This window comes from Dasypus novemcinctus, chromosome 6 (assembly GCF_030445035.2).
Source record: "Dasypus novemcinctus isolate mDasNov1 chromosome 6, mDasNov1.1.hap2, whole genome shotgun sequence".
Taxonomy (NCBI): Eukaryota; Metazoa; Chordata; class Mammalia; order Cingulata; family Dasypodidae; genus Dasypus; species Dasypus novemcinctus.
In genome coordinates this window covers 22,939,781-22,966,870 of record NC_080678.1, presented here as the reverse complement: position 1 = coordinate 22,966,870, position 27,090 = coordinate 22,939,781, and the positions used below count along the sequence as shown (strand labels likewise).

Sequence of the window (27,090 nt, the reverse complement as noted above, 5' to 3'; positions counted from 1 at the left end):
GATCTTTTGCCCATTTTTAAATTGGGAAAATATATTATTGAGTTATAATAATTCTTTATATATGGTTCCTTATCAGAGATATAATTTGAGAATATTTTCTTCCTTCTATGGATTGTCTTTTCACTTCTCTGTTGATGTCCTTTCAAACACAGAAGTTTTAAATTCTGATGAAATCTAATTGATCTGTATTTCCTTTTATCACTTGTTCTTTTGTTGTCGTAAGTAAGAAGGCTTAGCCTAACCCAAGGTCACAAAGGAGTACTTCTATATTTTTTTCCTAAGAGTTGTTTTCCTTACATTTAAATATGTGATCGATTTCAAGTTAAGTTTCATATATGGTATGAAGTAGGGAGCCAACTTCATTCTTTTGCATGTGACTAACCAGTTATTCCACAACAATTTGTTGAAAAGACTATTTTTTCCCCATTGAGTGATTTGGCATCCTTGTAGAAAATCAGTTGACCAAAGATATATGGATTTATTTCTGGATTCTCAGTTCTGTTTTTTTTTTTTTTTCATTAGTCAATCTGGCTATCTTTATGCTGGTATGATACTGTCTTGATTACTTTTGCTTTGTAATAGGTTTTGCAATTAGGGGATTTTTTTTTGAGAATTGCCTGTTTAAGTCTTTAGCCAGTTATCTTTTTCTTGCTGATTTTTTGGAATTGTGTTTGAAATATAAACTCTTTTAAGTTAACTGTGTTGGAAATATATTCTTGTTTGTGGATTGTCTTTTCACTCTTTTATGATGTCTTTGATGAGCATGAATTCTTAATTTTAATGTAGTCTAACTTATCAGTCTTTACCTTTGGTGTCTTATTTATGAAATCTTTCTCTATTCTGCTGTCATGAAGACATACTATTATATTATCTTCCAGAAATCTTTTTTGGCCTCTCAAATTTAGATCTAAAACCCTTGGAACTGATTTTTGATTATAGATGTTCATGTATGGATTATATATATATTTTTCTATAGCGTAAGTCAAATGTCCCAGCATCAAATATTATAACTATCCTTTCCTCACTGCTCTGCAGTGCTTTTTTTGTTAGAAATCAATGTTCAGGGAAGCGGGCTTGGCCCAATGGATAGGGCGTCCACCTACCACATGGGAGGTCTGCGGTTCAAACCCTGGACCGCCTTGACCTGTGTGGAGCTGGCCCATGCACAGTGCTGATGTGTGCAAGGAGTGCCGTGCCATGCAGGGGTGTCCCCTGCATAGGGGAGCCCCATGCACAAGGAATGTGCCCCATAAGGAGAGCTGCCCAGCATGAAAGAAAATGTAGCCTGCCCTAGAATGGCACCGCACACACGGGGAGCTGACATAGCAAGATGATGCAACAAAAAGAAACACAGATTCCTGGTGCTGCTGTTAAGGATAGAAGCAGTCACAGAAGAACATGCAGCGAATGGACACAGAGAGCAGACAACTGAGGGGGTGGGGGGAGAAGAGGAGAGAAAAAAAAATCTTAAAAAAAAAAAGAAATCAATGTTCATATATATATATGGGTCTGTTTTAGGACTCTGTATTTTGTTCCATTGGTTCTTTTTATCTATTTCTGTACTAACATCATAATGTTCTGGTTTCTGTAGTTTGTTAATAAGCTTGGTGTCTTTTAGTTTTTCTTCTTCTAGTTTATTGACCTTTGGTTTTTCCAACTTTAGTATCAGCATGCCAGTTTCCACAAAACATGATTGCAATTTTGATTGAGATTGCACTGAATCTGAAGCTCAATATGAAGTAAATTACAATACTGAATCTTCCAGTCCAAGAATAAGGAAAAATGTTCAGACAGGATTTTTGCACCTTTTCCCAAGAGTCTGGCATAGTAGCAGTCCTAATTTTTCAAGACTAGGGAGTTTTCTACCACTCAGATGACTTATTACCTAGGTGGTAGTCCATGCAAGGCCTGGTTTGCCTCTGAAACTCTCTTACCCTAATGGCATCTTTGTGTCCCAAGTCAGTGTTCCATATTATTTATTTGAATCCTTACCTTTTGTGGGCTGTTGGCTCCAACTTTTGTCCCCCATCTCCTTGAGGCTGCTCAAAGCACTCAGCCTTTTGGCAGTCTCTTCTAATCAGAAAATCACTCCAGAGCAAAAGAAGCCCTGGATGCTTGACTCTCATTACTGAATTTGCAACTTCTGCATCTTGGCCTGGTAAATTCTTATTGTTACTTCAGTGCTTTGAAGATTTAAAAAAATGTCTTTAGGTTTTTTAGTTATCTTTCAGTGGAAGGTTTTCTGAATTACCTAAGCTGTTAATACTGGAAGTAGGAAATCATGGCAAGGTATTTAACCTATTATTTACACTGTGCTTTAGTTTTTTCATCTGAAATTTGAGGTTAATAATTACATACTATCTCATAGGGTTTTGGAGATATTTAAATGAGATGATACATTCTGTGCTTACAGTAGTACTGACCTTAAAAAATACTTAATTTATTATTACAATGATTTAAGAAGATGGGAATTTGCATTTTGTTCTTCAGAAACTTTTCCAGGGATGAATTACCCCTTATTACTCAAAATAATTTGTGGAAATTATGAAGGACTTATAAATAACATTTACATTGACTGACCTTTTTATCAAACCTGATTTAGATAAATCAAACTCTTTCCCCCAGAAAATGTTTTTAAGACTCCATATTATAAGGAAAATTTAATTCTTTCTAATCCTAAATGATGACCCTGATGTGTACATATATTTGTCTGTGTTTGTGTATGTATACAAGTATGTATTTGCTTATGTGTAAAAACTGATAAGCCTTCGTGTGTATGTGTGTATGTATACATAAATATATAAAGGCTAAATATGATATTTTTATTTAAAATATGGTCTTTTGTTGATAAAATAATTAGGGTTGGAGTTAAGGAGAATGAAATAAAATGGAATTGGAATCTTTCATTTTAAATATTTTAAAATTCTGAGAATTTAAGGAGATTTGTCTTTTACTTTTTAATATTTAAATTAGAAGGTAATTGTAAAGCCTTTTGATTTACTCTATTTTTTAAATTGAGTTCTTGGAATTGGTATAAAGTAGACAAGATAAAATGATAATAAAAACAGGTAGCAGGATTATAAAGGCTGGTGACAGCTACTAGCAATACGGATGGATGACAAACAAATATAGAGAATGATAAAACTCTCCAAAGTGGGAAGCACATATTCTGTTTTTCCATTTTATAGATAGGCATCTGTCAAAGTACGTTTGATCTTCCTTCTTTTGTGTCAGTCTAATTTTTGTGCAGTTGAAATTGATCTCATCTTGCCCCAGCATTGAACCCATCTGTATAATGTTCACTCATTTAATGTCTTTTTCCACTATGTAAAATGAAACTTTCATGATATATGAAGGTTTAATGAAAACTGAAATAAATTTCTCTTGAAACTTGGAGGACGATATGGCAATTAAAAAATTTTCCCAAGTTGTAAGGAATCTCCACTTTTTGGGAATTGCTATGGCATATTTTTTTGGGTTAATGTCTTAATTTTGCTATGCTGCTGTGCCTTAAAATTACCTTAAAGTAATTATTTTCATTATTTTATTTTTTTCTTCTAGGTTAACAGAACCTTCTGGATATTTAACAGATGGTCCAATTAACTATAAATATAAAACTAAATGTACATGGCTAATTGAAGGCTAGTAAGTATACATTTTGGGTTCAATTAATTTTTTTAAATTCTGGAATCATAAAGAAGATTATGTCAATATTTAAGCATTAAAGTATAATGATTTTATAGTTATATATCTTATTTAACTGCTTATTATTGGAAAAAATTATTTGAGTTTTTTCCTTGGGATTTACAGCTTTTAGGGACCATTTTTAATATAAATTATAAACAGTATTTTATTTTTGAGTTTATGTTACTGTGATGTTAAATTGAGTAGGCATTTTTTGGCTTGTTTTGAGCATCTTGTTATGGAATTTGAAGACTTCATGTGTCTTACTTTTTGGCGCTGCTGTAATAAAATACACAAACAACCACTTATTGTCTCAGTTCTGGGGGCTACAAGTCCAAGTCAAGGTGAAGACTACCTCTGAATCTGTAATGTTCTGGTGGTGGCCAGCAGTCTATTATTGTCCTTGGCTTGTGGTATGACTCAGTCTCTGCCTCCATCACGCGGCCATCTCTCTTTCTTGTTGTCTCTTTCTGTATTCAGATTTCCTCTCTGTATAAAGACATCAACCATATTGGATTAGGACATACTCTAATTGGTTTGGCCTCTTCTTAACCAATAACATTTAAAATTCTATATACAAATAAGTTCACATTCATAAGAGTAGAGATTAGGACATTTTCTTGCCATTTTGGGGGATAAGCCAATCCAAAACTACCATGAAAGTATAAAAAATTCCATGCTGTATTATGCCTTTGGCACATGCTAGCCAGCATTTTAGTTCTAAGGATGTTAAATAGGAATATTCTCTAGAAGAGAAGTTAATTATCCTTTTAGAATTGTTGTCTGTCAGTGCTTGACATAGATTTTAAACATATTTTGAAAAAAGCATAAGTAAATTAAATGAATTCTTTATGAACCAATTTATGATTTTTAAAGAGTATATTTGGAAAATGATTTTTTCCTAACATTAAAATACTTAAAATGTAAAAGATATTATTTCTCTGACAAATACCCATGATCTCTGTTTGTTAACAGTATATTATGTTGAGTCCTTTTGATTAAAATCTGATGACTTCATTAGTGCCTTTAGTGAAGGTCTATCGAAAAGAGAATAATTGCTTTGTAAGTCTGCTGATTTTTAAAAGCCAACTTTTTTCAAGTATAATTTATATACAATAAAGTGCACCCATTTTAAGTGTACTATTCAACAAAGTTTCGATAATGTATGTAACTGTTGTAACTTCTACGTCAATCAAGATATAGAACATTTCCTGGTGATTAAATTTTTAGAAAATGGTGGTACACACAGATGGCTTATTAACAGATTTCGAAATTATATCAGTTTTCAAATTAGATATGGCTGCTTATCAATCTTTTTTACTGGTGATTTAATGATTTTTAGCAAATTATCTGTAATATCTTTTTAATAAAATAGTCTAAAATTTCTTCAGAATATGCTCTGTATATTATTCATTAATCTTTAATATTTTAATTTCTTTTCAGTCCAAATGCAGTGTTAAGATTAAGATTCAACCATTTTGCTACAGAATGTAGCTGGGATCATATGTATGTTTATGATGGTGATTCAATATATGCACCTTTAATAGCTGTGCTTAGGTGAGTAATTGCATTTAATTGATGAATTTTATTTGGTTGTAGAAAAGTAACTCTGAATTACATTAACTTATTTTTAAAAATTAATTTATTAAAATTAATAAATTTATATTGCTGCTTAAATTTCAAAGATGTAGTAGCAGTTTAATATGGTTATGAATTCCAAAAATGGATATTGGATTATGTTTGTAATCTTGTCTGTACCTGGGCATGATTAAGATATGATTAGGGCTTTGATTGGGCCACGTCGTTAGGGCATTGGCATGGCAAAGGACGAGTGGAGGACTTTTAATGTTGGAGTTTTGGTGTTGGAGTTTGATGCCGAAGTCTTAAGATGGAGCCCTGGGAAGAGAGACAGAGCTGTTCGCCTGATAGTCTACAGCTGACCTTGTGGAGAGAGGCAAAGCCTAGAGAGCCTCATAGTCTACAGCTGACCTTGTGGAGAAAACAGAGGCACTGAGCCCAGAGGAACCCAGGAAGCCTGAACCCTCTTAGATGTCGGCAGCCATCTTGCTCCAACACATGAAAATAGACTTTGGTGAGGGAAGTAACTTATGCTTTATGGCCTGGTATCTATAAGCTCCTACCCCAAATAAATACCCTTTATAAAAACCAACCAATTTCTGGTATTTTGCATCAGTATCTAATACAAATGATTATAAAACTATTTTGTATACTAGTTGTGATTATCACTTTAGGTGCATATATAATATTGACATAGCAGAGATAAGTAAGTAGTATTCTCCCCTGGAAGATACTGTATGTAGTTTATTCTTTAAAAGTGGTTTTCAGGAATAACTATTTGGATAGACTATGGTCAGTTCTAGCTAATAATCAAACATATAAGAAAACTGTATCTTTTTCCCTCATTTTTTTAATTAGGTGAAATTCAGATAACAGAAAATTTGCCATTATAAAGTATACATTTCAGTCATACTTAGTACAATCACAATGTTATGCCACTATATGTCAAGTTGCAAAACATCTTCATCAACTGGAAGAAAACTATGTTCTCATTAAGCAGTTGTACCCCATTTCCCCTTCCCTTAGCCCCTAGAAACTACCAGTCTGCTGTCTTTCTTTATGGATTTACTGATTCTGAATATTTCATATAAATGAAATCATACAATATGTGACCTTTTGTGCCTGGCTTCTTTCACTTAGCATAACATTTTCAAGGTTCATCCACATTGTAGCATTATCAATACTGCATTGCTGTTTATGGCTGAATGATATTACATTGTATATACACACACACACCACAATATGTTTATCCATTCATCCACTGATGGACATTTGGGCTATTTCTACCTTTTGTTTGTTGTGAAGAGTGCTGTTTTGAACATGTGTGTACATGTATTTCTTTGAGTTCCTGTATTCATTTGAGTATCTGTTTGAAGATAAGTTGTTATGGGTACATTCCTAAGAGTGAAATTATTGGGTCAATTCTATGTTTAACTATCTGAGGAACCTCCTAACTGTTTTCCACAGTGGATGAACCATATTACATTCCTACCAGCAATGTATGAGTGTTCTGTTCTCTCCACAACCTCACCAACACTTATTTTCTGTTTTTCAATTAAAAAATTTTTTCATTATAGCCATTATTTGCATTTCCCTAATGATTACTGTTGAATACTGTTCATGTGCTTATTGGCCATTTGTATGCCTTCTTTGGAAAATGTTTATTCAAGTCCTTTGCACATTTTAAAGTTGGGTTGTTTGTCTTTTTGATATTGAGTTGTAGGAGTTCTTTATGTATTCTGGGTACTAAACTCTTATCAGTTATATGATTTGCAAATGTTTCTCCCATCTTTTCACTGTTTTGATATTGTACTTTGATACACAAAAATTTATAATTTTTTAATAAAGTCCAATTTATCTATTTTTAAATTTTACTATTTTATTTTTATTTTAGTATGCTGTTGGATATGGTTTGTTAATATGTTTTGTATAGGATACTGGTCTGAGTTTTCTTTTGATGTCTTTGTCTGACTTTGCTATCAAAGTAAAACAATATCTTTTTATAATAGCTTTTTTATTTTAGTGAAATTATAAATTCTGCAAAAAACTTATGTTGTGCTTTGTGTAGTGGCTTGCACTATTTAAAGAAAGTTGGGGGAAGCGGACTTGGCTTAACAGATAGAGCAATTGCCTACCACATGGGAGGTCCAGGGTTCAAACCCAGGGCCTCCTGACTCGTGTGATGAGCTGGCCCACATGCAGTGCTGAGGAGTGCTGTGCCACGCAGGGGTGTGCCCCGAGTAGGGGAGCCCCATGAGCAAGGAATACGCCCCGTAAGGAGACCCGCCCAGCACAAAAGAAAGTTCAGCCTGCCCAGGAGTGATGCCGCATACACAGAGAGCTGATGCAGCAAGATGATGCAACAAAAAGAGACACAGATTCTGGGAGCCGCTGACAAGAATACAAGAGGACACAGAAAAACACACAGTGAATGGACACAGAGAACAGAAAACTGGGGCAGGGGGAGGGGAGAGAAAAAAAATAAAGTTGGTGGCAGAAAGAAAGATATAGATGAGTGGTAACTGGAAGGGGAGGTAGGGTGGAGGGAAACATTCTAAAATTTATTTTGAGCATTGCAAAGATATAAGAATATTTTTTGGAACTAATCCAATAGAGATGCTAGGGATCCAAAATATAGGAGAGGTCCAAAGGAAAGGTTGTTGGGCCAGGTACTAAAGAAAAGCGTGGGAATCAGATTAGGAACATAGGTAGAGAAATTGTTGCCTTAGGGGGAAAAGAAACACTTCAAGACTCATGAAAAGGAAATGAGGATGGTACATAATTGTAGATAAATTGAACAAGGAGTTAAGTTTGAGAAAACAAACATAGGTTCAAGATGTAACCTAATTCCTGTACCATATTTCTCCCTGCATACACACATTATTTATTCTGTTTTGTATTTGTTTCGTTTTCTGCTACTATCCAGGGTCATGTGCCTGTAATGAGGAACAGTTATTAAAGGTTGGAATATAATTAGGAGGAAAATTGTCCTGGAAGCCAAAACTGTATCAGATTCTCTGTTTATGTGGGAATCTTGAAACCATGTTAAACAAATATAATTCTTTGTTTTCTACCTGTATATGTGTACTTTGGTTGTATATAGAAATACAATGGATTTTTATATATTCATCTTCTATTCTTGCAAACTTGCTGAACTCACTAGTTCCAGGCGTTTTTTGTAGATTCTGTCGACTTTTTTACATAGACAATTATGTTGTCTAATTAAAAACAGATTTACTTTTTTCTTTCTTATATAAATGGCTTTTATTTCTTTTCATGGCATAATTGCATTGGCTAGAACTTCCAGTAAAATGTTGAATAAACATATTGAGTATGGAAATCTTAGTTTTGTACTGATCTTAGGAACACATCTGTATTAGTCAGCCAAGGGAGTGCTGATGCAAAATACCAGAAATCTGTTGGCTTTTATTGAGGGTATTTGGGGTAGAAGCTTATATTTACCAGTCCATACAGTGTAAATTACTTCCCTCACCAAAGTCTGTTGCGACATGTTGGAGCAAGGTGGCTGGTGACATCTGGGAGGGTTCAGCCTCCCACTTCCTCTTAAGGCTCCATGGTCCCAGTTTCTTCCAGTATCAGCTTTAGGCTGGCATAAGTCTCATTTGTCTCCTAGGGCTCACTCCTCTCTGGGCTCAGCTGCTCTGGTCGCTCCACAAATTCAGCTGTAGCCTATCAGGGGAATGGCTCATCTCTCTTCCCAGGGCTTCTGAGGGGTCTAATGGAGCCTTCTTTCTTTCCTCACATATCTGCTTCTCTGTGTATTTACTTCTTGGGGTTCCAGGATGAAAACTCCAAACTCTGTTCTCTGCCATATCTTTTCATACTGACATGGCCCAATCAAAGACTTAGTCATAATTTACTTAAGTAAGAGTGAAACCTCTGAATCCAATACAATCTAATGTACCCAGAGGAACAGAACAATTTATAAACATAATCCAATATCTATTTTTTGAATTCATAAGTAATACCAAACTGCTACACCATCCATTTTTTTACCTTTTTAAGTGTGATGTCAGTTGTAGGTTTTTCAGAGATGCCCTTTATCAATTTGTGGAAGTTCCTACTATTCTTGTTTTGTTGAGAGTTTTAAAAATTAAGAATGGATGTTGGGTTTTGTCAAAAGCCTTTTCTGCATCTATTCCTCTTCAGTCTGTTGATATTGGTGAATTATGTTGAGTTTTTGAATGCTAACCAATATTGCATTCCTGGGATCAACCCTGCTAGGTCATGATCTATTTTCCTTTTTATATATTGTTGGATTTAATTTGATAAAATTTTGTTAATAATTTTTTGCATCTGTGTTCAATGAGGCATTTAAACAATTCTTTTAATATCTTTGTCTGGTTTTGGTTTCAGAGGAGGGTTGATCTTATGGAATTAGTTAGGAAATATTCTTTCCTCTTCAGTTTTCTGTAAGTGCATGTTTGGAATGGGCATTATTTCTTCCTTAAATGGTTAGTAGAATTCACCTGCAAAGCAATGTGAGTTTGGCGTTTTCTTTGTGAGAAGGGTTTTAACTACACATTCAGTTTCTTTAGGAGATATAGGGCCATTTAAGCTATCTATTTCATCTTGAATGGAGCGTTGATAGTTTGTGCCTTTTAAGGAATTTTCCATTTCTTCTGTGATTAAATTCATAGATAAAAAATTATTCACAATAGACACTATTTTTTAAAAATTTCTGTAGAATTTGTAGTGATGTCACCTTTCTCACTTCTGATATTGGTAATATGTGTCTTAGAATATGAGTTTTATTGATCTCAAAAAAACAAATTTTGACCTTGTTGATTTTCTCTATTTTTCTAATTTCTATTTCATTTTTTTCCCCACTCTCATCTTTATTTCCTTTCTTCTGCTCACCTTGGGTTTTTATTTTCTCTTTTGTACTCCCTAGTTTCTTTCAGGTCATTGATTTTGAATTTTGCTTCCTTTCTGTTAGCAATGCCTAGTGCTATAAAATTTCCCTCTAAGTGTGCTTTAGTTGCATCCCACAAATTTTGATACTTGTTTTAATTTTCAGTATATTCAAAATACCTTCTAATTTTCCCTTTGATATCCTCTCTCATCCATGGATTTTAGAAATGTGTTAGTATCTATTTGGTAATTTTTCCAGGTATCTTTATGTTATTATTTTAAAATTTAATTTCCTTGTGGCCAGAGAAGGTACTTTGTGTGATTTGACTCCTTGTAAATTTATTGAGCCATGTTTTATTATCCAGATTATAGTCCATCTTAGTAAATGTTTGGAAAACATTTGAAAATAATGTGTACTGCTGTTTTTGGGTGGAGTGTTTTGTAAATGACATCTAGGTCAAATTGGATGATAGTATTGTCCTATATGTTTACTGATTTTATGACTACCTGCTCTGTCAATTTTTGGGAGAGGGTATTGAAATGTCTAACTGTAATTGTGGATTTGTTTATTTCTCCTTTTAGTTCTATCTGTCTTTAAGGTTTTTTAAAGGTCTGTTCCTTTTATATCTGGCTTGCTTCACTCACATAATGTCCTCCAGGTTCATCCACGTTGTCATATGTTTCACGACTTCATTTTTTCTTATTGCTATATAATATTCTATTGTGTGTATACTCTGCAGTTTGTTTATCCATTCATCAGTTGATGGACACTTGGGTTGTTTCCAGCTTTTGGCTTTTGTGAGTAATGCCACTGTGAACATCAGTGTATGGATATCTGTTTGTGTCACTGTTCTCAGTTCTTTTGGGTATATATCTAGCAATGATATTGCTGGGTCCCATGGCAAGTCTGTATTCAACTTGGTTAGGAACTGCCAAACGGTTATCCACAGTTCCTATACCATTCTACATTCCCACCAATAGTGGATAAGTGTTCCTATCTCTCCACATCCTCCAACATTTACTGTTTTCTGACTTTTTAATAGTGTCCGGTCTAATAGGTGTGAAATGATATTTCATTGTAGTTTTGATTTGCATTTTCGTAATGACGAACATTTTTTCATGTGTTTCGTCACCATTTGTATTTCTTCTTTGTACAGTTGTCTTTTCAAGTCCTTTTGCCCATTTTTTAATTGGATACTTTGTCTCTTTATTGTTAAGTTGTGTGGTCTCCTTTTATATCATGGATATTAAACACTTATCAGATATGTGATTACCAAATATTTTCTCCCATTGAGTCAGCTGCCTTGTCACCCTTTTGACAAATTCCTTTGAGGTGCAAAAGTGTTGAATTTTGTGGAGATCCCATTTATCTATTTTTTCTTTTGTTGCTTGTGCTTTGGGCATAAGTTTTAAGAAACTACTGCCTACCACAAGATCTTGAAAATGTTTCCCTAAATTTTCTTCTAGAAATTTTATGGTTGTTTTTATATTTGAGTCATTGACGCATTTTGAGTTAATTTTTGTATAAGGTGTGAGATAGGGGTCCTCTTTCTTTCTTTTGGATATGGCCATCTAGTTCTCTCAGCACCATTTGTTGAATAGACTGTTCTGGCCCAGGTGGGTGAGCTCAACAGCCTTGTCAAAATCCCTTGATTCTAGATGTGAGGGTCAATTTCTGAGTGTTTGATTCAGTTCATTGGTCAATCTGTCTGGTCTTATCCCAGTACCATGCTGTTTTTCCCACTGAAGCTAGGTAATGCACTTTAAAGTCTAGAAGTGAGAGAATCCTCCAACTTCATTCTTTTTTAAGACATTTTTTGCTATTTGGGGTTCCTTACCCTTCCAAATGAATTAGATTATTGGCTTTTTGATTTCTACAAAAAAGGCTGTTGGGATTTTTATTTGGATTGCATCGAATCTCTAAATCAGTTTTAGTAGAATTGACGTCTTAACAATATTTAGTTTTCCAATCCATGAACACAGAATGTCCTTCCCATTTATTTAAGTTGTTTTCAGTTTCTTTTAACAATGTTTTCTAGTTTTCTGGATACAGGTCCTTTATGTCCTTGGTTAAGTTTATTCCTAAATATTTGATTGTTTTTGTCGCTATTATAAATGGAATTTTTTTTCTGATTTCCTCCTCAGATTGTACATCCGTAATGTATAGAAATGCTATTGATTTTTACATATTAACCTTGTATTCTGCCACTTTGTTGAACTTATTAATTCTAGTAGCTTTGTTGTAGATTTTTTCAGGATTTTCCGGATATAGGATCATATCATCCGCAAATAGTGAAAGTTTTATTTCTTCTTTTCCTGTTTGAATGCCTTTTATTTCCTTGTCTAGCCTAATTGCTCCAGCTAGAACTTCTAGCACAATATTGAATAATAGTGGTGACTATAGAGGGCATCCCTGTCTTGTTTCTCATCTCAGCAGAAAAGCTTTCAGTCTTTCATTGTTGAGTACAATGCTAGCTGTAGGTTTTTCATATATGCGCTTTACCATATTGAGAGCTTCCTTCCGTTCTTGTCTTTTGGAATGTTTTTTATCAAGAAAATGTGCTGCATTTTTTCATGCCTTTTCTGCATCAATCAAGAGGATCATGTGATTTTTCTTCTTCGGTTTATTACACTAATTGATTTTCTTGTGTTGAACCACCCTTGCATACCTGGGACAAAACCCACTTGATCGTGGTGTATGATTCTTTTAATGTGCTTTTGGATTCTGTTTGCAAGTTGAGGATTTTTTTGTCTATATTCATTAGATATTGGTCTGTAGTTTTCTTTTTTTGTAGTGTCTTTATCTGGTTTTGGTATTAGGGTGATGTTGGTGTCATAGAATGAGTTTGGTAGCATTCTTTCCTCTTCAAATTTTTGAAAGAGCTTGAGCAACATCAGTGTTAGTTCATTTTTGAATGATTGATAGAATTCAAACTGTGAAGCCTTCTGGTCCCGGGCTTTTCATCTTTGGGAGGTTTTTGATGACTGTTTCAGTCTCTTCACTTGTGATTGGTTTATTGAGGTCTTCTATTTATTCTAACGTCAGTGTAGGTAGTTCATGTATTTCCAGGAAATTGTCCATCTCATCTACATTTTCTAGTTTTTTAGCATACTGTTGTTCATAGTATCCTCTTATGATCTCTCTTATTTCTACGGGGTCAGTAATTATGTTCCCCTTCTCATTTCTGATTGTATTTATTTGTGTCTTTCTTTTTTTCTTTTCCAGTCTTCCTAAGGGTTGGTTGATTTTGTTGTTGTTCTCAAAGAACCAACTTTTGGTTTTGTTGATTCTCTCTGTTAATTTTTTGTTCTCGATTTCATTGACTTCTGTCCGGAAACTTACCATTTCTTTCCTTCGGCTTGGTTTGCTGTTAGTTTGCTGTGCCTTTCTAGTTTTTCTAGATATGCAGTTAGATTTTCAAATTCAGCTCTTTCTTTTCTTTTTTAATGTAACCATTCAGGGCTATAAATTTCCCTCTCAGCATTGCCTTTGTGGCGTCCCATAGGTTTTTATATGTTGTGTTCTCATTTTCGTTCATCTCAAGCTATTTGCTGAATTCTCTTGCATTTTCTTCTTTGACCCCCTGGTTGTTTAAGAGTGTGTTGTTTAATCTTCATATGTTTATGAATTTTCCCTTTTCCTGTCTATTATTTATTTCCGGCTTCATTCTATTGTAATCAGAGAAAGTGTTTTGTATAATATCGGTCTTTTAAAATTTATTGAGACTTGTCTTGTGACCTAACATATGGTGTATCTTGGAGAAGGATCCATGAGCATTTGAAAAGAATGTATTTCCTGCTGTTTTGGGGTGCAGTGCTCTATAGATGTCTGCTAGGTCTAGTTCACTTCTCATATTATTCACCTTCTCTATTTATCCTCTGTCCAGATGTTCTGTCGAATACTGAGAGTTGTGTATTGAAGTCTCCAACTATTATTGTAGAGACATCTATCTATTCCATCAGCTTTACCCCTCTGTGCCTCCTGTATTTTGGGGCACTGAGGTTAGGTGCATAAATATTTAGAGTAGTTATTTCTTCTTGTTGAATTGCCCCTTTTATTAATGTATAATGACCTTCTTTATCCCTTACAACAATTTTGCATTTAAAGTCTGTTTTGTCCAATATTAGTATTGCTACTCCAGTTCTTTTTTGGTTACTTTTTGCATGGAATATCTTTCCCAACCTTTCACTTTTAGCCTGGTTTTGTCCTTATATCTAAGGTGAGTCTCTTGTAGACAGCATATACATGGATCTATTTTTAATCCATTCAATCAGTCTCTGTCTTTTGATTGGGGAGTTCAAGCCATTAACATTCAATATTATAACTGTGAAGGCATTACTTACTTCATCAATTTTGACCTTTGGCTTTCAGTTCTTGTATTATACTATAGTCCTTTTTATTTTTTTATTTTATTTTTTTTTACCCTTGCTGACTTTCTCTCAGAGGTTGTGTAAAGATAGCTCTAAAAGCAGTTTCTGTCCATGTAATTTCCTTTGTTTTCATCTGACCAGAGCTAAGATTCAAAGTGGGTTCACTGACCGAGTTCACTGAAGAAAAACTCTCTGAGTCCCCTTCCCTTTTCCCTTGTAACAACTGGCAGGGAGGAAGTTGTCTGGTCTCCTCTCAGCCAGCTTCGACACGCCATGGGTTTTACCACTGCTGATTATCTCTGGGATGGGGAAGGGGATCCTCCTGGTGGTGGGAGCAGGCAGGTTTAGTAATTCACGGTTTGTAATTTTGGCTTCTTCATCTCTCTGTCTCTCAACCTCCTGGGAGTTATGAAGCACTGTACTGGTCTGTTGACCCCCAAAGCCAGTCACTTTGTCAGCTTTAGACTTTTTCTCCATTGTTTTTGTGAGAGTACGGATCCTTATCTGATAACTGATGCCATGTTCCCACAATTCCTTGGATGAGTTTTTTATTATTATATAATTCCTTTTATACTGTCATGGCCTTTGTGTTATTTGTTTCATACATTTCATAAATTTTTAAACTCTGTAATACATTGTATTATTATGCTTTAAACAGCCAATTATCTTTTAAAGAAATTTAGAGGATAAAGAAAAGTTCTTTTGCATTTACTCTTATAGTTACCATTTACAGGACTTTTCATTCCTTATGAAGTTTTTCTTTTGCCTAAAGGGCTTCCTGTTATATTTCTTGTAATGTAGGTCTGCTGGTGCTGAATCCTTTCAGATTTTGTATATCTGAATAAGTCTTTATTTTGCCTTTGTTTTTGAAAGAAATTTTTGCCAGGTGTAGAATTCTAAAATGACAGGTTTTTTTTTTTTCCTGTGGTGCTTTGAAGATGTTGCTTCACTGCCTTCTGGCTTACATTATTTAAATTTTCTTTACCGATTAAAACTTTTTTTTTTGTCTTCTATTTTTTTCAGGTGTGAAGAGAGGTTTGTTTAAAAATTCTCCCTGGATTACAGATTTGTTTGATTCTTGTAATTCTGTTAATAATTGCTCTATTTGATGCTATGTTATTTGTTGGATACAAATTCAGAATTATTATGTCATTCTGGTGTCCTTGTATCATTGTGAAATGTTCTTGTTTATCTAGTAGTGCTTTTTGCATTAAAGTCTACATTATCTGGTATGCCATTTTTTATAACACCTTCATATTTGACAGATATTTTAACTAAATATGGAATTCCTTGTTGGCAGTTATTTTCTTCAACACTTTAAAGAGGTTATTACATGGTCTTCTGGTTCCATTTTGCTTTTGAGAATTCAGCTTTCTAATTGTTGCTTCTTTAAAGTTAACCTGTCTTTTTTGTGACTATTTTAAAATAATTTTTAGTAGTTTTGCTATGTGCTTAGGTGGAGGTTTTGTCCTCCTCCCTCCCTTATTTCTTCCTTTCTCTCTCTCTCTCCCCCCATCTCTCATTCTTTTTCTTTTTAAATCCTTCTTGGGGTTGATAGATGATTTTGAATCTGTGGCTTTCTGTCTTTCTTTAGTTTTGGAGAGATCTCAGCCATTATCTTTTCGAATATCTTGTTCTGTTCTCTCTCTACATTCCTTGGGACTGAAATGAAACATTTGTTAGAATGTCTCACTGTATCCTTTATTTCTCTTACCTTCTGTTCTGTATGTTCCGTAATTTCATCTCTTTGTGCTTCATTCTGGATAGTTTGTCTGGTCTGTCTTCCTCTTACTTAATCTCTCATCACTTGTGCCTAATCTATTGTTAAATCTAGTCACTGATTCCTTAATTTCAATATTTCATTTTTCATTTTAATAACTATAGTTTCTAGAATTTGGCTTACTATTTACAACTGTGTCTCTATATTAAGTATATTTAAAGTTTGTACATGAGTTTCTTCCAGTCAGGATTCCCTAATATCTGTTTCTATTCTGTGTTGTTTTTCTTAGTTTTTTTCACATCTTATCTCATAGTGTCATTTTTTAATTTAGTGCTGGACATTGTGTTTGCAAAATCATATTTAGTAATAATTTGAAGCCTAGAAAGATTTTATATTACTCCAGAGAGTGCCTAGGGACAATAGCAATCCACAGACAATTCAGTTCAAATTCAGATATTGAGGTAATTCACACTTGAGCTGCAGTTTATCAGCCATCCCCATACCCCTCACCACCCCCTCACCCAGCATCTGCCAAGTGCCTTTTTAACTTTTTACTCTTAGAATTGGGGTTCCAGTTCAAAGTGAGGACCCTGGTTTAGAGTTTTTTGTTTTCCTAGCTCTTAAAAACCCTTGAAATTATACTCAGTCTTAGCCTTTTAGCTCACAACTCAAACTTTGAAATCAGCAAATGTCCGTAGATGAAAATGGCTCAATGCCTGGGTTCACTATCTTGTTATTTCTCCAATGCCTTCAAGCTGACATTTTTGTTTTTATGTAATTCATCATTTTACTAGTTGACTTCAGTGGGAGGGTTAGTCAATCCACATTACCTGGTTTTATACAAGAAGTTGAAACCTTCTTTCATTTATTGCATTTACAACACTTAAAAACAAACAAGCAAACAAATCTGCTCCTTTTATGTTTCAGAGATCCCAGAGGCTAGCTCTTACAAAGACCTGGGAATGTTTTTAGCAATGTACTCATTTTGATGTACTCTCACTGCAATGAAATATAGGTATGCAAAATTAAAACTTGTATTAAAAGAATTTTAATTATAGTGAAAGTATCTTTTTAAAATATTTTGTTCCCTAACGAACATAAGTTAATAGATATAATACTAATTACTGAAGCATAAAATTGAGTTGATTACTTTTTAGCTTGTTTGCTTTTGAGTAGGTGTTTATAAAATTTTATTTGACTTTAATATTTCATTTTGTCCTCTAAAATATGAATGAATGAGTGAATTTAGTTCCTAGAGGTACCTGAACATAAGTTTAAACTATGTCTAAAGGAATTACCTATTCCGAGTTATATAATATGTTTGATAACAGCATTTTTCACCTCTCATATTGTGTGTTTTTGCAGATTTAGAGAGGGTAACATGGTATAACTAAATGGTAGTCTTTTGAAAATATGTGTTTTTTGCATGATCAAGTAGGTTTAAAAGTGAGAAGAACTAGGTTAGTACTTAGAATTTTTGCTTTTGTACCTTTATTTTTTCCTGCACAAATTTAGTTTTCTTTTGTGTACACATGGGCTTACATGAAAAATATTCTGTTTTGAAATAGCTATATATTAACATAATTTGTATAAATATGAAAAAGTTTAAAGAAATATTAAAATATATATTTTTGAATTACCTAAAACCCTTAGATTAATGTATTGGAAATGTACATCTTTAACTAGAGTGTCAGTGTAATTACATAGCTGGTATGGAGTGCTCTTTCTAGTTCTACCAGAATTTGCAACCAGTGGTAGAGAATAAAGCTATAGGGCCAGTTGTTAGAGTAGCAAGGTGGCTTGAAGGGAATGACTATTTATAAGTTAAATAAAAGACCCCCGTCTTCCCACCCCATAGCATTGTGACAGGATGGTTAGTAAGGCTAAAGAGAGAAATGGTACACCATAGTGGTCCAATAGGTGAGAATTTAAAAAAAGAGATGTGGGAGTAGATGTGTATAGTAGTATTGTATTGGCAGCAGTATTAGAAATAATTGGATGAGAAATGGGTAGGAACTCATTATCATTTTATTCTCTTTTAGTTTTCCATTCTAAGGTATGTTCCTTGTGTTTCTGAAAAGACTTTTTTGAGTAAATTTTATGTGATCCTAACAGTCATATGTATGTTAATATACATAATGGTCAATTTTGCTCTCTTTTAGTGGTTTGATAGTCCCTGAAGTAAGGGGAAATGAAACTGTGCCTGAAGTTGTTACAACATCTGGCTATGCACTGTTACATTTTTTCAGTGATGCTGCATATAATCTAACTGGTTTCAATATTTTTTATTCGTAAGTATTTTTAAAAATTCCATTGTATTTAGAAAGTAATTCTCACAATTTGACATTTAAGAGTTTACTTGTTTTTTAATAAGCATTTTATATACCAGGAGCAGGCTACTGTATTAAGCTTCAAATTATATAGGAGCACTTCCTAAGAAACATGAAATTTTAATGCTTTGCTACAAATTGCTACGTAAGCCTGTTTTAGGATAATTTCTAAGTTCTGAGGACATCATAGTAGCAAATTAAATTTGGTTGAAAATTCATTATAAAATAAAGAATTGTGTCTTGGCAAAATATTATGTAAATAAATGCAAACTGGTGTAACTGTACTGGCTATAATAGGTATGTGGAATTTCAGAGAGTCCTGGACTGCTTTTCTTTGTCCCGTGTATTTTACTTCTAATGGACGCTAAGGTTTAGTAGCTTTTCTATAGTTCATGGACTGTGTTGGGTGCTCTATATATATTATCTTATTTAATTTTCTCTACAACTGTTCTGTGTGAAGTGGGTATTTTCCCCATTTTACACTTGGGGAAATTGAGGCTTAGGAGATATATACCACTATACAACTGTCTTCTCTAAATTAGGAAAATAATACTGAGAATCTGTTCTCAAAACATTTTCCATAAATTTTTATATCTAGAATTCCAAGGCTAAAGTAAAGTATCCAGAGGTGCTTTCACGGAAATGTCCTCTGTAGCATTTATTATTTTGAAATGGAACTCTATAAATTATTTTTTTTTATTACCAGGAATGAAAAAATTGATAACCAGATAATTTTTTTGCCAGGAATGAATATTCTAGATGTTCTTGAATCTGCAGTTTATTATTAGAATCTATTTACCAAAGTGAGAATAAATATATAGTAGAATGTGATCCAAGGGCCTTAAAATAGAATTCGATAGGTATCTCTTTTCTTGCCTAAGAGTAGATAGATGTTGGTAAGCTATTTAAGTATTATATAACCAGATTATATCTTGGCTTTTCATATTGTTTCAGGTTTTCCTGAATTTAAATTTTTCCTGTAAAACACATATTCAAAACATTTGAGTATGTAAGTCTTTACAAAAGATTGTACTTGGAACTGTATAGATCCTGCATATGGTAAATGTGCAGTCCTTGGAAGTTTGAAGTCTTAGTAATATAGTAAATTCATTGAATGGACTAAGACCAATTGCAAATAAATATTAACTGAATTGTATTCAGTGGGACAGAATGAAGAATTGAAACCACCTTGTGAAATTGTGTTAAATGAAGTCTTTAGGACTCAACATAAAAATTAGAGTTTACAAAATGTCAACCAAAATTCTTTTTCAGTTATCATGAATTTGAATATATATATATGGATTATATTTTACAGAATCAATTCATGTCCTAACAATTGCTCTGGTCATGGGAAGTGTACAACTAGTATCTCTGCTCCGAGTCAAGTATATTGTGAATGTGATAAATATTGGAAGGGTGAAGCTTGTGATATTCCTTACTGTAAAGCCAACTGTGGCAGTCCAGATCACGGTTACTGTGACCTAACAGGAGAAAAATTGTGTGTCTGCAATGATAGCTGGCAAGGTAAGTACATGTGAAACATTGATTCATGTATCTAGTAGATTAATAGAAAAGTCTGTACTTGTTTTACTATAGTTTGGACACTCAAAAGCTTACATATTTACTTTTTTTTTAGAACATTCAATTTAGTAACCAACTTCTTAGTAATCTGCTCTTATTACAAATAGAATTGGGAAAGATTTTATTTACATGTTGTTTTGAGGATCAGATGTTTTATTTGCCAGCTCTTTGTAAATTGTAGGTATGTGATCATTATGATCTTCTCTGACTTTTTGTTGAATCTCCAAAGATTTGATACTTTTACTGAATTTCACATGTGGTGCATTCAAATTTGATTTATAAGGGATAACATAAGTCGTATATTCTAAAAATGTTTCATGCTCTGGCATTTTAAGATTTTTTTCCTTAGGAAATACTGACCTCTTGTGGCTAGTTTTAAAAGAACATAGACTACAAATGCATTTAAAAGACTAATTGTAGTTGCCTGTTACGTAAGTAAGATTCCTGGGGAAGATTTCCAAACAATTTTTATAAATATCTATTAACAAAGATTATTAGGTTATACAGAAGAGTTTGGGCTTACTTATAAAATCATAAATTCTGCCATTGTAGAATTAGGAGAATGATCTAATTATCTATGTACCCACCTACTTAATCATTTTTACATTCAAGAGTTTATTGAGAGCTTACTTTGTACCAACATATTAATTCTATTTTTAAAATTTTTTAACACTTTAAAAAAAATTGAAGTTAATAGATCACAAAGAAATATATTAATTCTGTTGATATAGAGTACTTTGAATTATGAATTTCCTCAGCCAAAGGTACATGGTCGTATGTTATCACAATGCAATGTAGTAGTAGTAACAGTAGTTCCTATCAGATTGGTCCTAAGTGAAAAATCACAGAAAATGTGGCTCCATGTATAGGTGTATTTATCATCTTTAAAAAATGCTACTGAGTATGCCAAGCACTTACATAGGGGAATTGTTTTAGGCTTTCTATTAATTATGAAACTGTTGCCTATCTTACATCTATGTTACCTTATAAAAAGTTACATGTGCCATCTGTACAAAATACCAGTATTTTTCTTATTGTATTATATTTGGTTATTACAATTATGACATATAAATTTCGTTCTTTCATTGGGGGCATATATTTTGTCAAGTGACTTTTTAAAATAATTTATGATCTTTCTTCCCTGAAAAGTATCTTGAGACTATAAATTTTTGTCCATTTTAGTCTTCAAACTAAAATAATATCCTTTTTAATGGAGAGAATGGTACATCAAAAATATCTTTAAATTAAGGCCTAGGAAATAAGGCATGTATAGCTATTACATGTATTTTAAAGATGTATATTACAGCATTGTTTTTCAAACTGCCCTTCAACTGCTGTTATTCTGCATTCCATTTTAGCAGTCTTGAATGCAAAAGAGAAAATATGTTTGCATAAAGTCTCTGAACATCTTTGTCCCATTTCTGTTCTTCTTTTTATTAGTCTTTTGAAATCCTTTTTTTCTGGGGATCTTGTAATATGGATTTGGTTCAAAATGTTTTCTTTTGTTTTTTTCACATTTGTTTATGGGCTTCTTCATATTCTATAATCTAATGTCTATAAGCAAATGGACTACTGTGTATTTTCACTTTTAAACCAAAGCAATAATATGAATAGTTTAAAATATTGATGTATTTTATTTGAATGGGAATGCAAGAGTACTTTACAAATTTTAAATATTATACAGAAATCAGACAGACTTTGTAATAGTATTAATTCTTAATAATTAAGGAGTCAATATCTGAATTGACGTGATTGTTTTGGGGGTAGAAGGCATGGTGAAAGAGAGAGTGTGTTTCTTTTAAGACTAATGATATACAGACTGGTTACTATGAACCTCAAACTTGATCCTGATTCTGGATTTAAGGATGCATAGCAAAAAGCAGGTGGGATTATGATAAAAATCATTAGTGAGGAAATAGTGCTTCTAAATCAGATATGTATAATAGGTAGGACTCAATAAGGAAAAAGGAGAAATAGAGAGCTTTGCTTCCGGGACATCTATGGAGTGATTAAAGAACTAGAGATAGTTAAAAATGTGGGCTGGAGTGGTGGACTTGGCCCAGTGGTTAGGGCATCCGTCTACCACATGGGAGGTCCGCGGTTCAAACCCCGGGCCTGCTTGACCCGTGTGCAGCTTGACCTGTGTGCAGCTGAACCCATGTGCAGCTGGCCCATGCGCAGTGCTGATGCGTGCAAGGAGTGCTGTGCCACGCAGCGGTGTCCCCCGCGTAGGGGAGCCCCACGCGCAAGGAGTGCGCCCCATAAGGAGAGCTGCCCAGCGCGAAAGAAAGTGCAGCCTGTCCAGGAATGGCGCCGCCCACATGGAGAGCTGACACAACAAGATGACGCAACAAAAAGAAACACAGATTCCCGTGCCGCTGACAACAGAAGCGGACAAAGAAGATTCAGCAAATAGACACAGAGAACAGACAACTGGGGTGGGGGGTGGGGGAAGGGAAGAGAAATAAATAAAATAAATCTTTAAAAAAAAATGTGGGCTGAAGAGGCAATCTTTATGAGTCATGATTAGACACTTTTATATACTGTGTTATTCAGAACTGGATTCCTTAGGTTAAATAACAGATTGTTGTTACCTCTACTCTATTTTATTCTTTGTAGTAGTTTTACGTTGTCTGCTTAACTGTGTGCTGGTATACCAAAAAAAAAAAAAGTGAGAGTTGTCCTCTAGAAACTAGCATTTTATTAAGAGAATAATGCTAAGGGAACACAGAGAAAAAGACTATGTTATGTTTTGTAAATTAATAGAAAGTTCTCTTTCCACTTGGTCTCATGTCTCCATGTGTTTCTTTAGTTTTTCCATATAGCACCTATAAGACCTCTTCTGCTTAGCCATCACTGTATTTTTCATTCTTTGGCTTTCTCATCTAAGTCTTTCTTTCCTTATCAGCTACTTTCATCTGTTTACTGTTTGTGACATTTTCCCAAATTTCATAGGGGTAGATTCTGAGGATCCGTGACACCATTAAAGCCAACTGTCCCCCTTTTCCTAAAGAAAGTATTTAAAAAAACCCAAAGTCATAAAGAATATGGAAAATGCTACGTGTAGCATTTTGAAAATCTTGCAAAAGTTTATTTTAAAAGTTTAATATTAAATAATATATAATTATCAAAGATAATGATAAATACATACTGTTAGTAAATAGGTTACCAAAAGGATTAGGATCTGTGAACTCAAAATTTATTTAAAACTTATCTTTAGTCACAAGAGAGAAAAGGTACCTTTGAAAAGCTTTGATCTCTTAAGATGGCTTCCAAACCTTGGAGTAATAGAGACATTTTTTAAAGTCATCAAAATCAAGATTTAACAAGTTGGATTTATGATCATATATAAAGAATACAGTAGAACAATAATTTTCAAAGTAGACTCAAAGGTGTGGTGTTTCCTCACCAACTTTCTTAGAGTGGCACCAGGATTCTCCCTTTAATATAAGTTTTTAAAAATCTGAATCACTTGGGTTTTTTTATTGTAATTTACAGAAACTAATCCTGACTAACTTGAGCAGAAAATATGTTACAGAAAAATGTGGTAGAGAGCACTATCTTCCCTGCTATTTGGTAATAGAATTCATTCTTTCCTTTATTCCTCCCTTCTATTTGGTAATAGAATTGGCCAAATTTTGGCTCAGTACATGCTCTCCAACTACAAACTACACTTCTCAGCCTTTCTTGCAACTTGTATGGCCATTAAGCTAGGATAGTGCATGTGAGTGGAAGTGCTGTGTATAAATTCCAGATCATGTCCTGGATTTCTCTTTTCCAATGTCTGGAAAATGGCAACAACTCTAGCAACCAGCAGCCCTGGACCATTCATCTTTGAAATGTTTCATGAGAGCAAAATGAACTTTCAGGTCATTTAAGTCACTTATTTTGGGTTCTATTAACCTGTGTCTTAACTTACACAAAGGATATTGAATAGCTCACAAAAGAGATAGGAAGGCTGTAAAAACTTTTCTTGGTAAAAGCAGGTACAAAGGCAGGTTAGATGGCTAGGTCTACAGCAAAAATGAATCCACAGGGACGTTTGCTTAGGATATTCCTATCACTTCTAATGGTATACTGCCACTGGCATTACCATGGATATTATGTGTTGCAGGAATAGATAGAATTCTAAATTGTCTCTACTTCTTTGTATCACTTGTGAAGATTCAAAGTCCTATTTAGGGAAGCAGATGTGGCTCAAGTGATTAGGCTTCCACCTACCATATGGAAGGTCTCTGGTTTGGTTCCCAGGGCTTCCTGGTGAAGCTATGCAGCAAGCTGGCCTGTGTGGTGAGCTGGCCCATGTGGCAAGCCTACCCAACAAGATGATGAAACAAAAAAGAGATACAGAGGAAAGACAATGAGAGATACAACAAACCAGGGAACTGAGGTGGCTCAAGCAATTAAGTACCTCTCTCCCACATCAGAAGGTCCCAGGATCAGTTCCTGGTGCCTCCTGTAGAGAAGATAAGAGAAGACAAGCAGACACAGAAGAACATGCAGCAAATGGATACAGAGAGCAGACAGGGAGCTCAAGGAGAAAGGGGGGTGGGGTGGGGATAAATAGGAAACAAGAACCAAAAAACAAACAGAAGCAAAGCCCTATATAGCATCTGCTGGGCTAAACCGAGGTCTTGCCCATACTTTGGTTGCCTGGAGATAGAAAATTTGTGTAGTGGGAAGAGATCCTGTTTTTGAACAAAATTCACAAAACAAGGGATATTCCCAAACATGGAAAAAGGAGTTAAGATGATTGGGATACTTCAAACAAATAAACACTCTCACTAAAATATTTCATTAGTATAGATTGGCACCATAATTGATGAGGAATGGGATTAAATAGCAAAACTTTGCAAGTGCAATAAATGGGAGAGGTAGGCAGGTTAAAAAGATAAATGAGGATTCAGCATCTAAGTTTTTCTTAATCCACTACAACAAAAATATTTTTTCTTTTCTCTAGAGATGAAAAATAGGTCATCATCTGTGATGGTTAAGCTAATGTGTCAACTTGGCCAATTAATGGTGCCCAGTTGCTTGGTCAAGCAAGCACTGGGTTAATTGTAATACAAGAGCATTTCATGGACTTTAATCATCGGTGAGATGATTGTATAGATGACTGGTTACATCAACAATCAACTGAGGGTACTACTGTCAGCAATGAGGGATGTCTAATCTAATCAGTTGAAGGCCTTTAAAGAAGAAGTGATTTCAACATTCAGGGAGAGATTTTCCATCTCTACTTCAGATAGCCAGTATCTCCTGGGGAACTCAATGAGGATCTTTACCTGGGTCCCTGGTTTGTAGCCTACCCTGTAGAATTTGGACTTGTGTATCCCCATGTTTGCTTGAGGCAATTTATAAAATCTCATACTACTTACAGATATCTCCTGTTGGTTCTTTTTCCCTAGAGAACCCTAATACACCATCTTTTATATGATACCATTAGTTAACCATTATAAAATTGTCCATACGCTTTTCCTATTCCAGAATGTCCTGCTCAGTCCTCATGTTCATTTCTTGTAATTATCTTCAGAACCATTTTTATGTTTTCAGTATTCCTTTTCAAGCCATTTTAGGCACAGATATTATATGAGAGTCTGAGATTGTTGCTGTAAGTCCTTAACTTACTGATGAAAAGAAAATATCTCAATATATAAATCATGTAAATGGATAGTTCTGTATAGTATCTTTGATTCTTTATTTAAAAGTCACCTTTTATTTTGACTTCTTGCATGCTCCTTGTACCTTACTATTTCAAGGCCTTTCTTATTTCCAGATTTCTTCCTAGAATACCCTTACCCCATTAACAGTCCAAATCCAATTCAGATTTCCTTGTGATATAGTCTCATAGGACCCTGCATTTTTAAAAAATCTTTTTTTCAATTAAAATTTTTATTTTTAATTTTAAAGAAGCTTTAGATTACATAAATGTTACATAAAAAATATAAGGGATTCCGATATGCTCCAGTTTCTCCCTCTCCCACACTTTCCTACATTAACAATTATCCTTCATTAGTGTGGTACATTTATTACAATTGATGAACCCATATTGAAGCATTGCTACTAACCATGGACTACAGTTTACATTTTATTTTATACTCTGTCCTGCACAATTTTGTAAGTTATGACAAAATATCCAATGGCCTGTATCCATCACAGCAATGTCCTGCAGGACAATTCCAGTGTCCCAAAAATGCCCCCATATTACATTTCTTCCTTCTCCCATCCCTCAGAACCTCTGGTGGCCACTGCCTTTACATCAATGATACGAGTTCTTCCTTTGCTAGAATAATAGTAAGTCTATAGTAGAATAATAAGTCTACTTTAGTTGATTGCTCATTCCCCAATCTTTAGGATTTGGGGATGGTGATACCTACTTTGCTTCTAATTGAGAGGAGTCTTAGATCCCATGGGGCAGATGAATGGAGCTATCTTGCTTACAGTTTCAGATATTCTCTCTTTCTTGGGACAGACCTTGTCCATTATGATCATTTTCTTGTTAGTTGTCCTGGTTGTCCAATGAACTGAATAGTAGGTGTTGCAACTCTGCTGAAATTCAGGGCTCAATTGACACATGGATAGACCAAAGCTTTAAGTCTCTGGGACATATATTTATCAAGTATAGTGCTAATTATAGGTTCAAATAAAAGGAGCAGAAAAGCCTTGTGTAGAGAACCTATAAATGAGTCTAACTTTGTTACACTGGGGAGCATAAATTCCAAAGTAAGGCCCACTGACCACAGTTTATAATGATGTGTTTGTGTGATTATTTGTCTTTTCCATTAGAATATATACTCTGGTTTGATCACCTTTGTGTCCCTCATATAACACCTGGCATATAGTAGGCATTCAGTTTTTCTTCTTTTATTGAAAGAATGAATTAGAAATGTATTAGTTTGCTAGTATAGTGATATGTTGATATTAAAGTATAGGAATTTTAGTAGACTAGTA

The 27,090-nt window shown here is 34.2% G+C and overlaps 1 protein-coding gene across 7 annotated transcripts in view; it reads left to right on the top strand.

Moving 5' to 3' along the window:
• ATRNL1 (attractin like 1) overlaps positions 1 to 27,090 on the top strand; it is an 899,374-nt gene that overhangs the window by 38,269 nt on the left and 834,015 nt on the right. For all 7 annotated transcript variants that reach the window (XR_011648991.1, XM_058298321.1, XM_058298320.2 and 4 more), the window contains exons 2-5: positions 3,562 to 3,645; positions 5,128 to 5,241; positions 18,391 to 18,519; positions 19,874 to 20,082. Coding sequence is in view for 6 of the 7 variants with exons in the window: in XM_058298321.1 (XP_058154304.1) it covers positions 3,562 to 3,645; positions 5,128 to 5,241; positions 18,391 to 18,519; positions 19,874 to 20,082 (536 nt within the window). In the remaining variant the exon portion in view is untranslated. The remainder of the gene's footprint in view (positions 1 to 3,561; positions 3,646 to 5,127; positions 5,242 to 18,390; positions 18,520 to 19,873; positions 20,083 to 27,090) is intronic.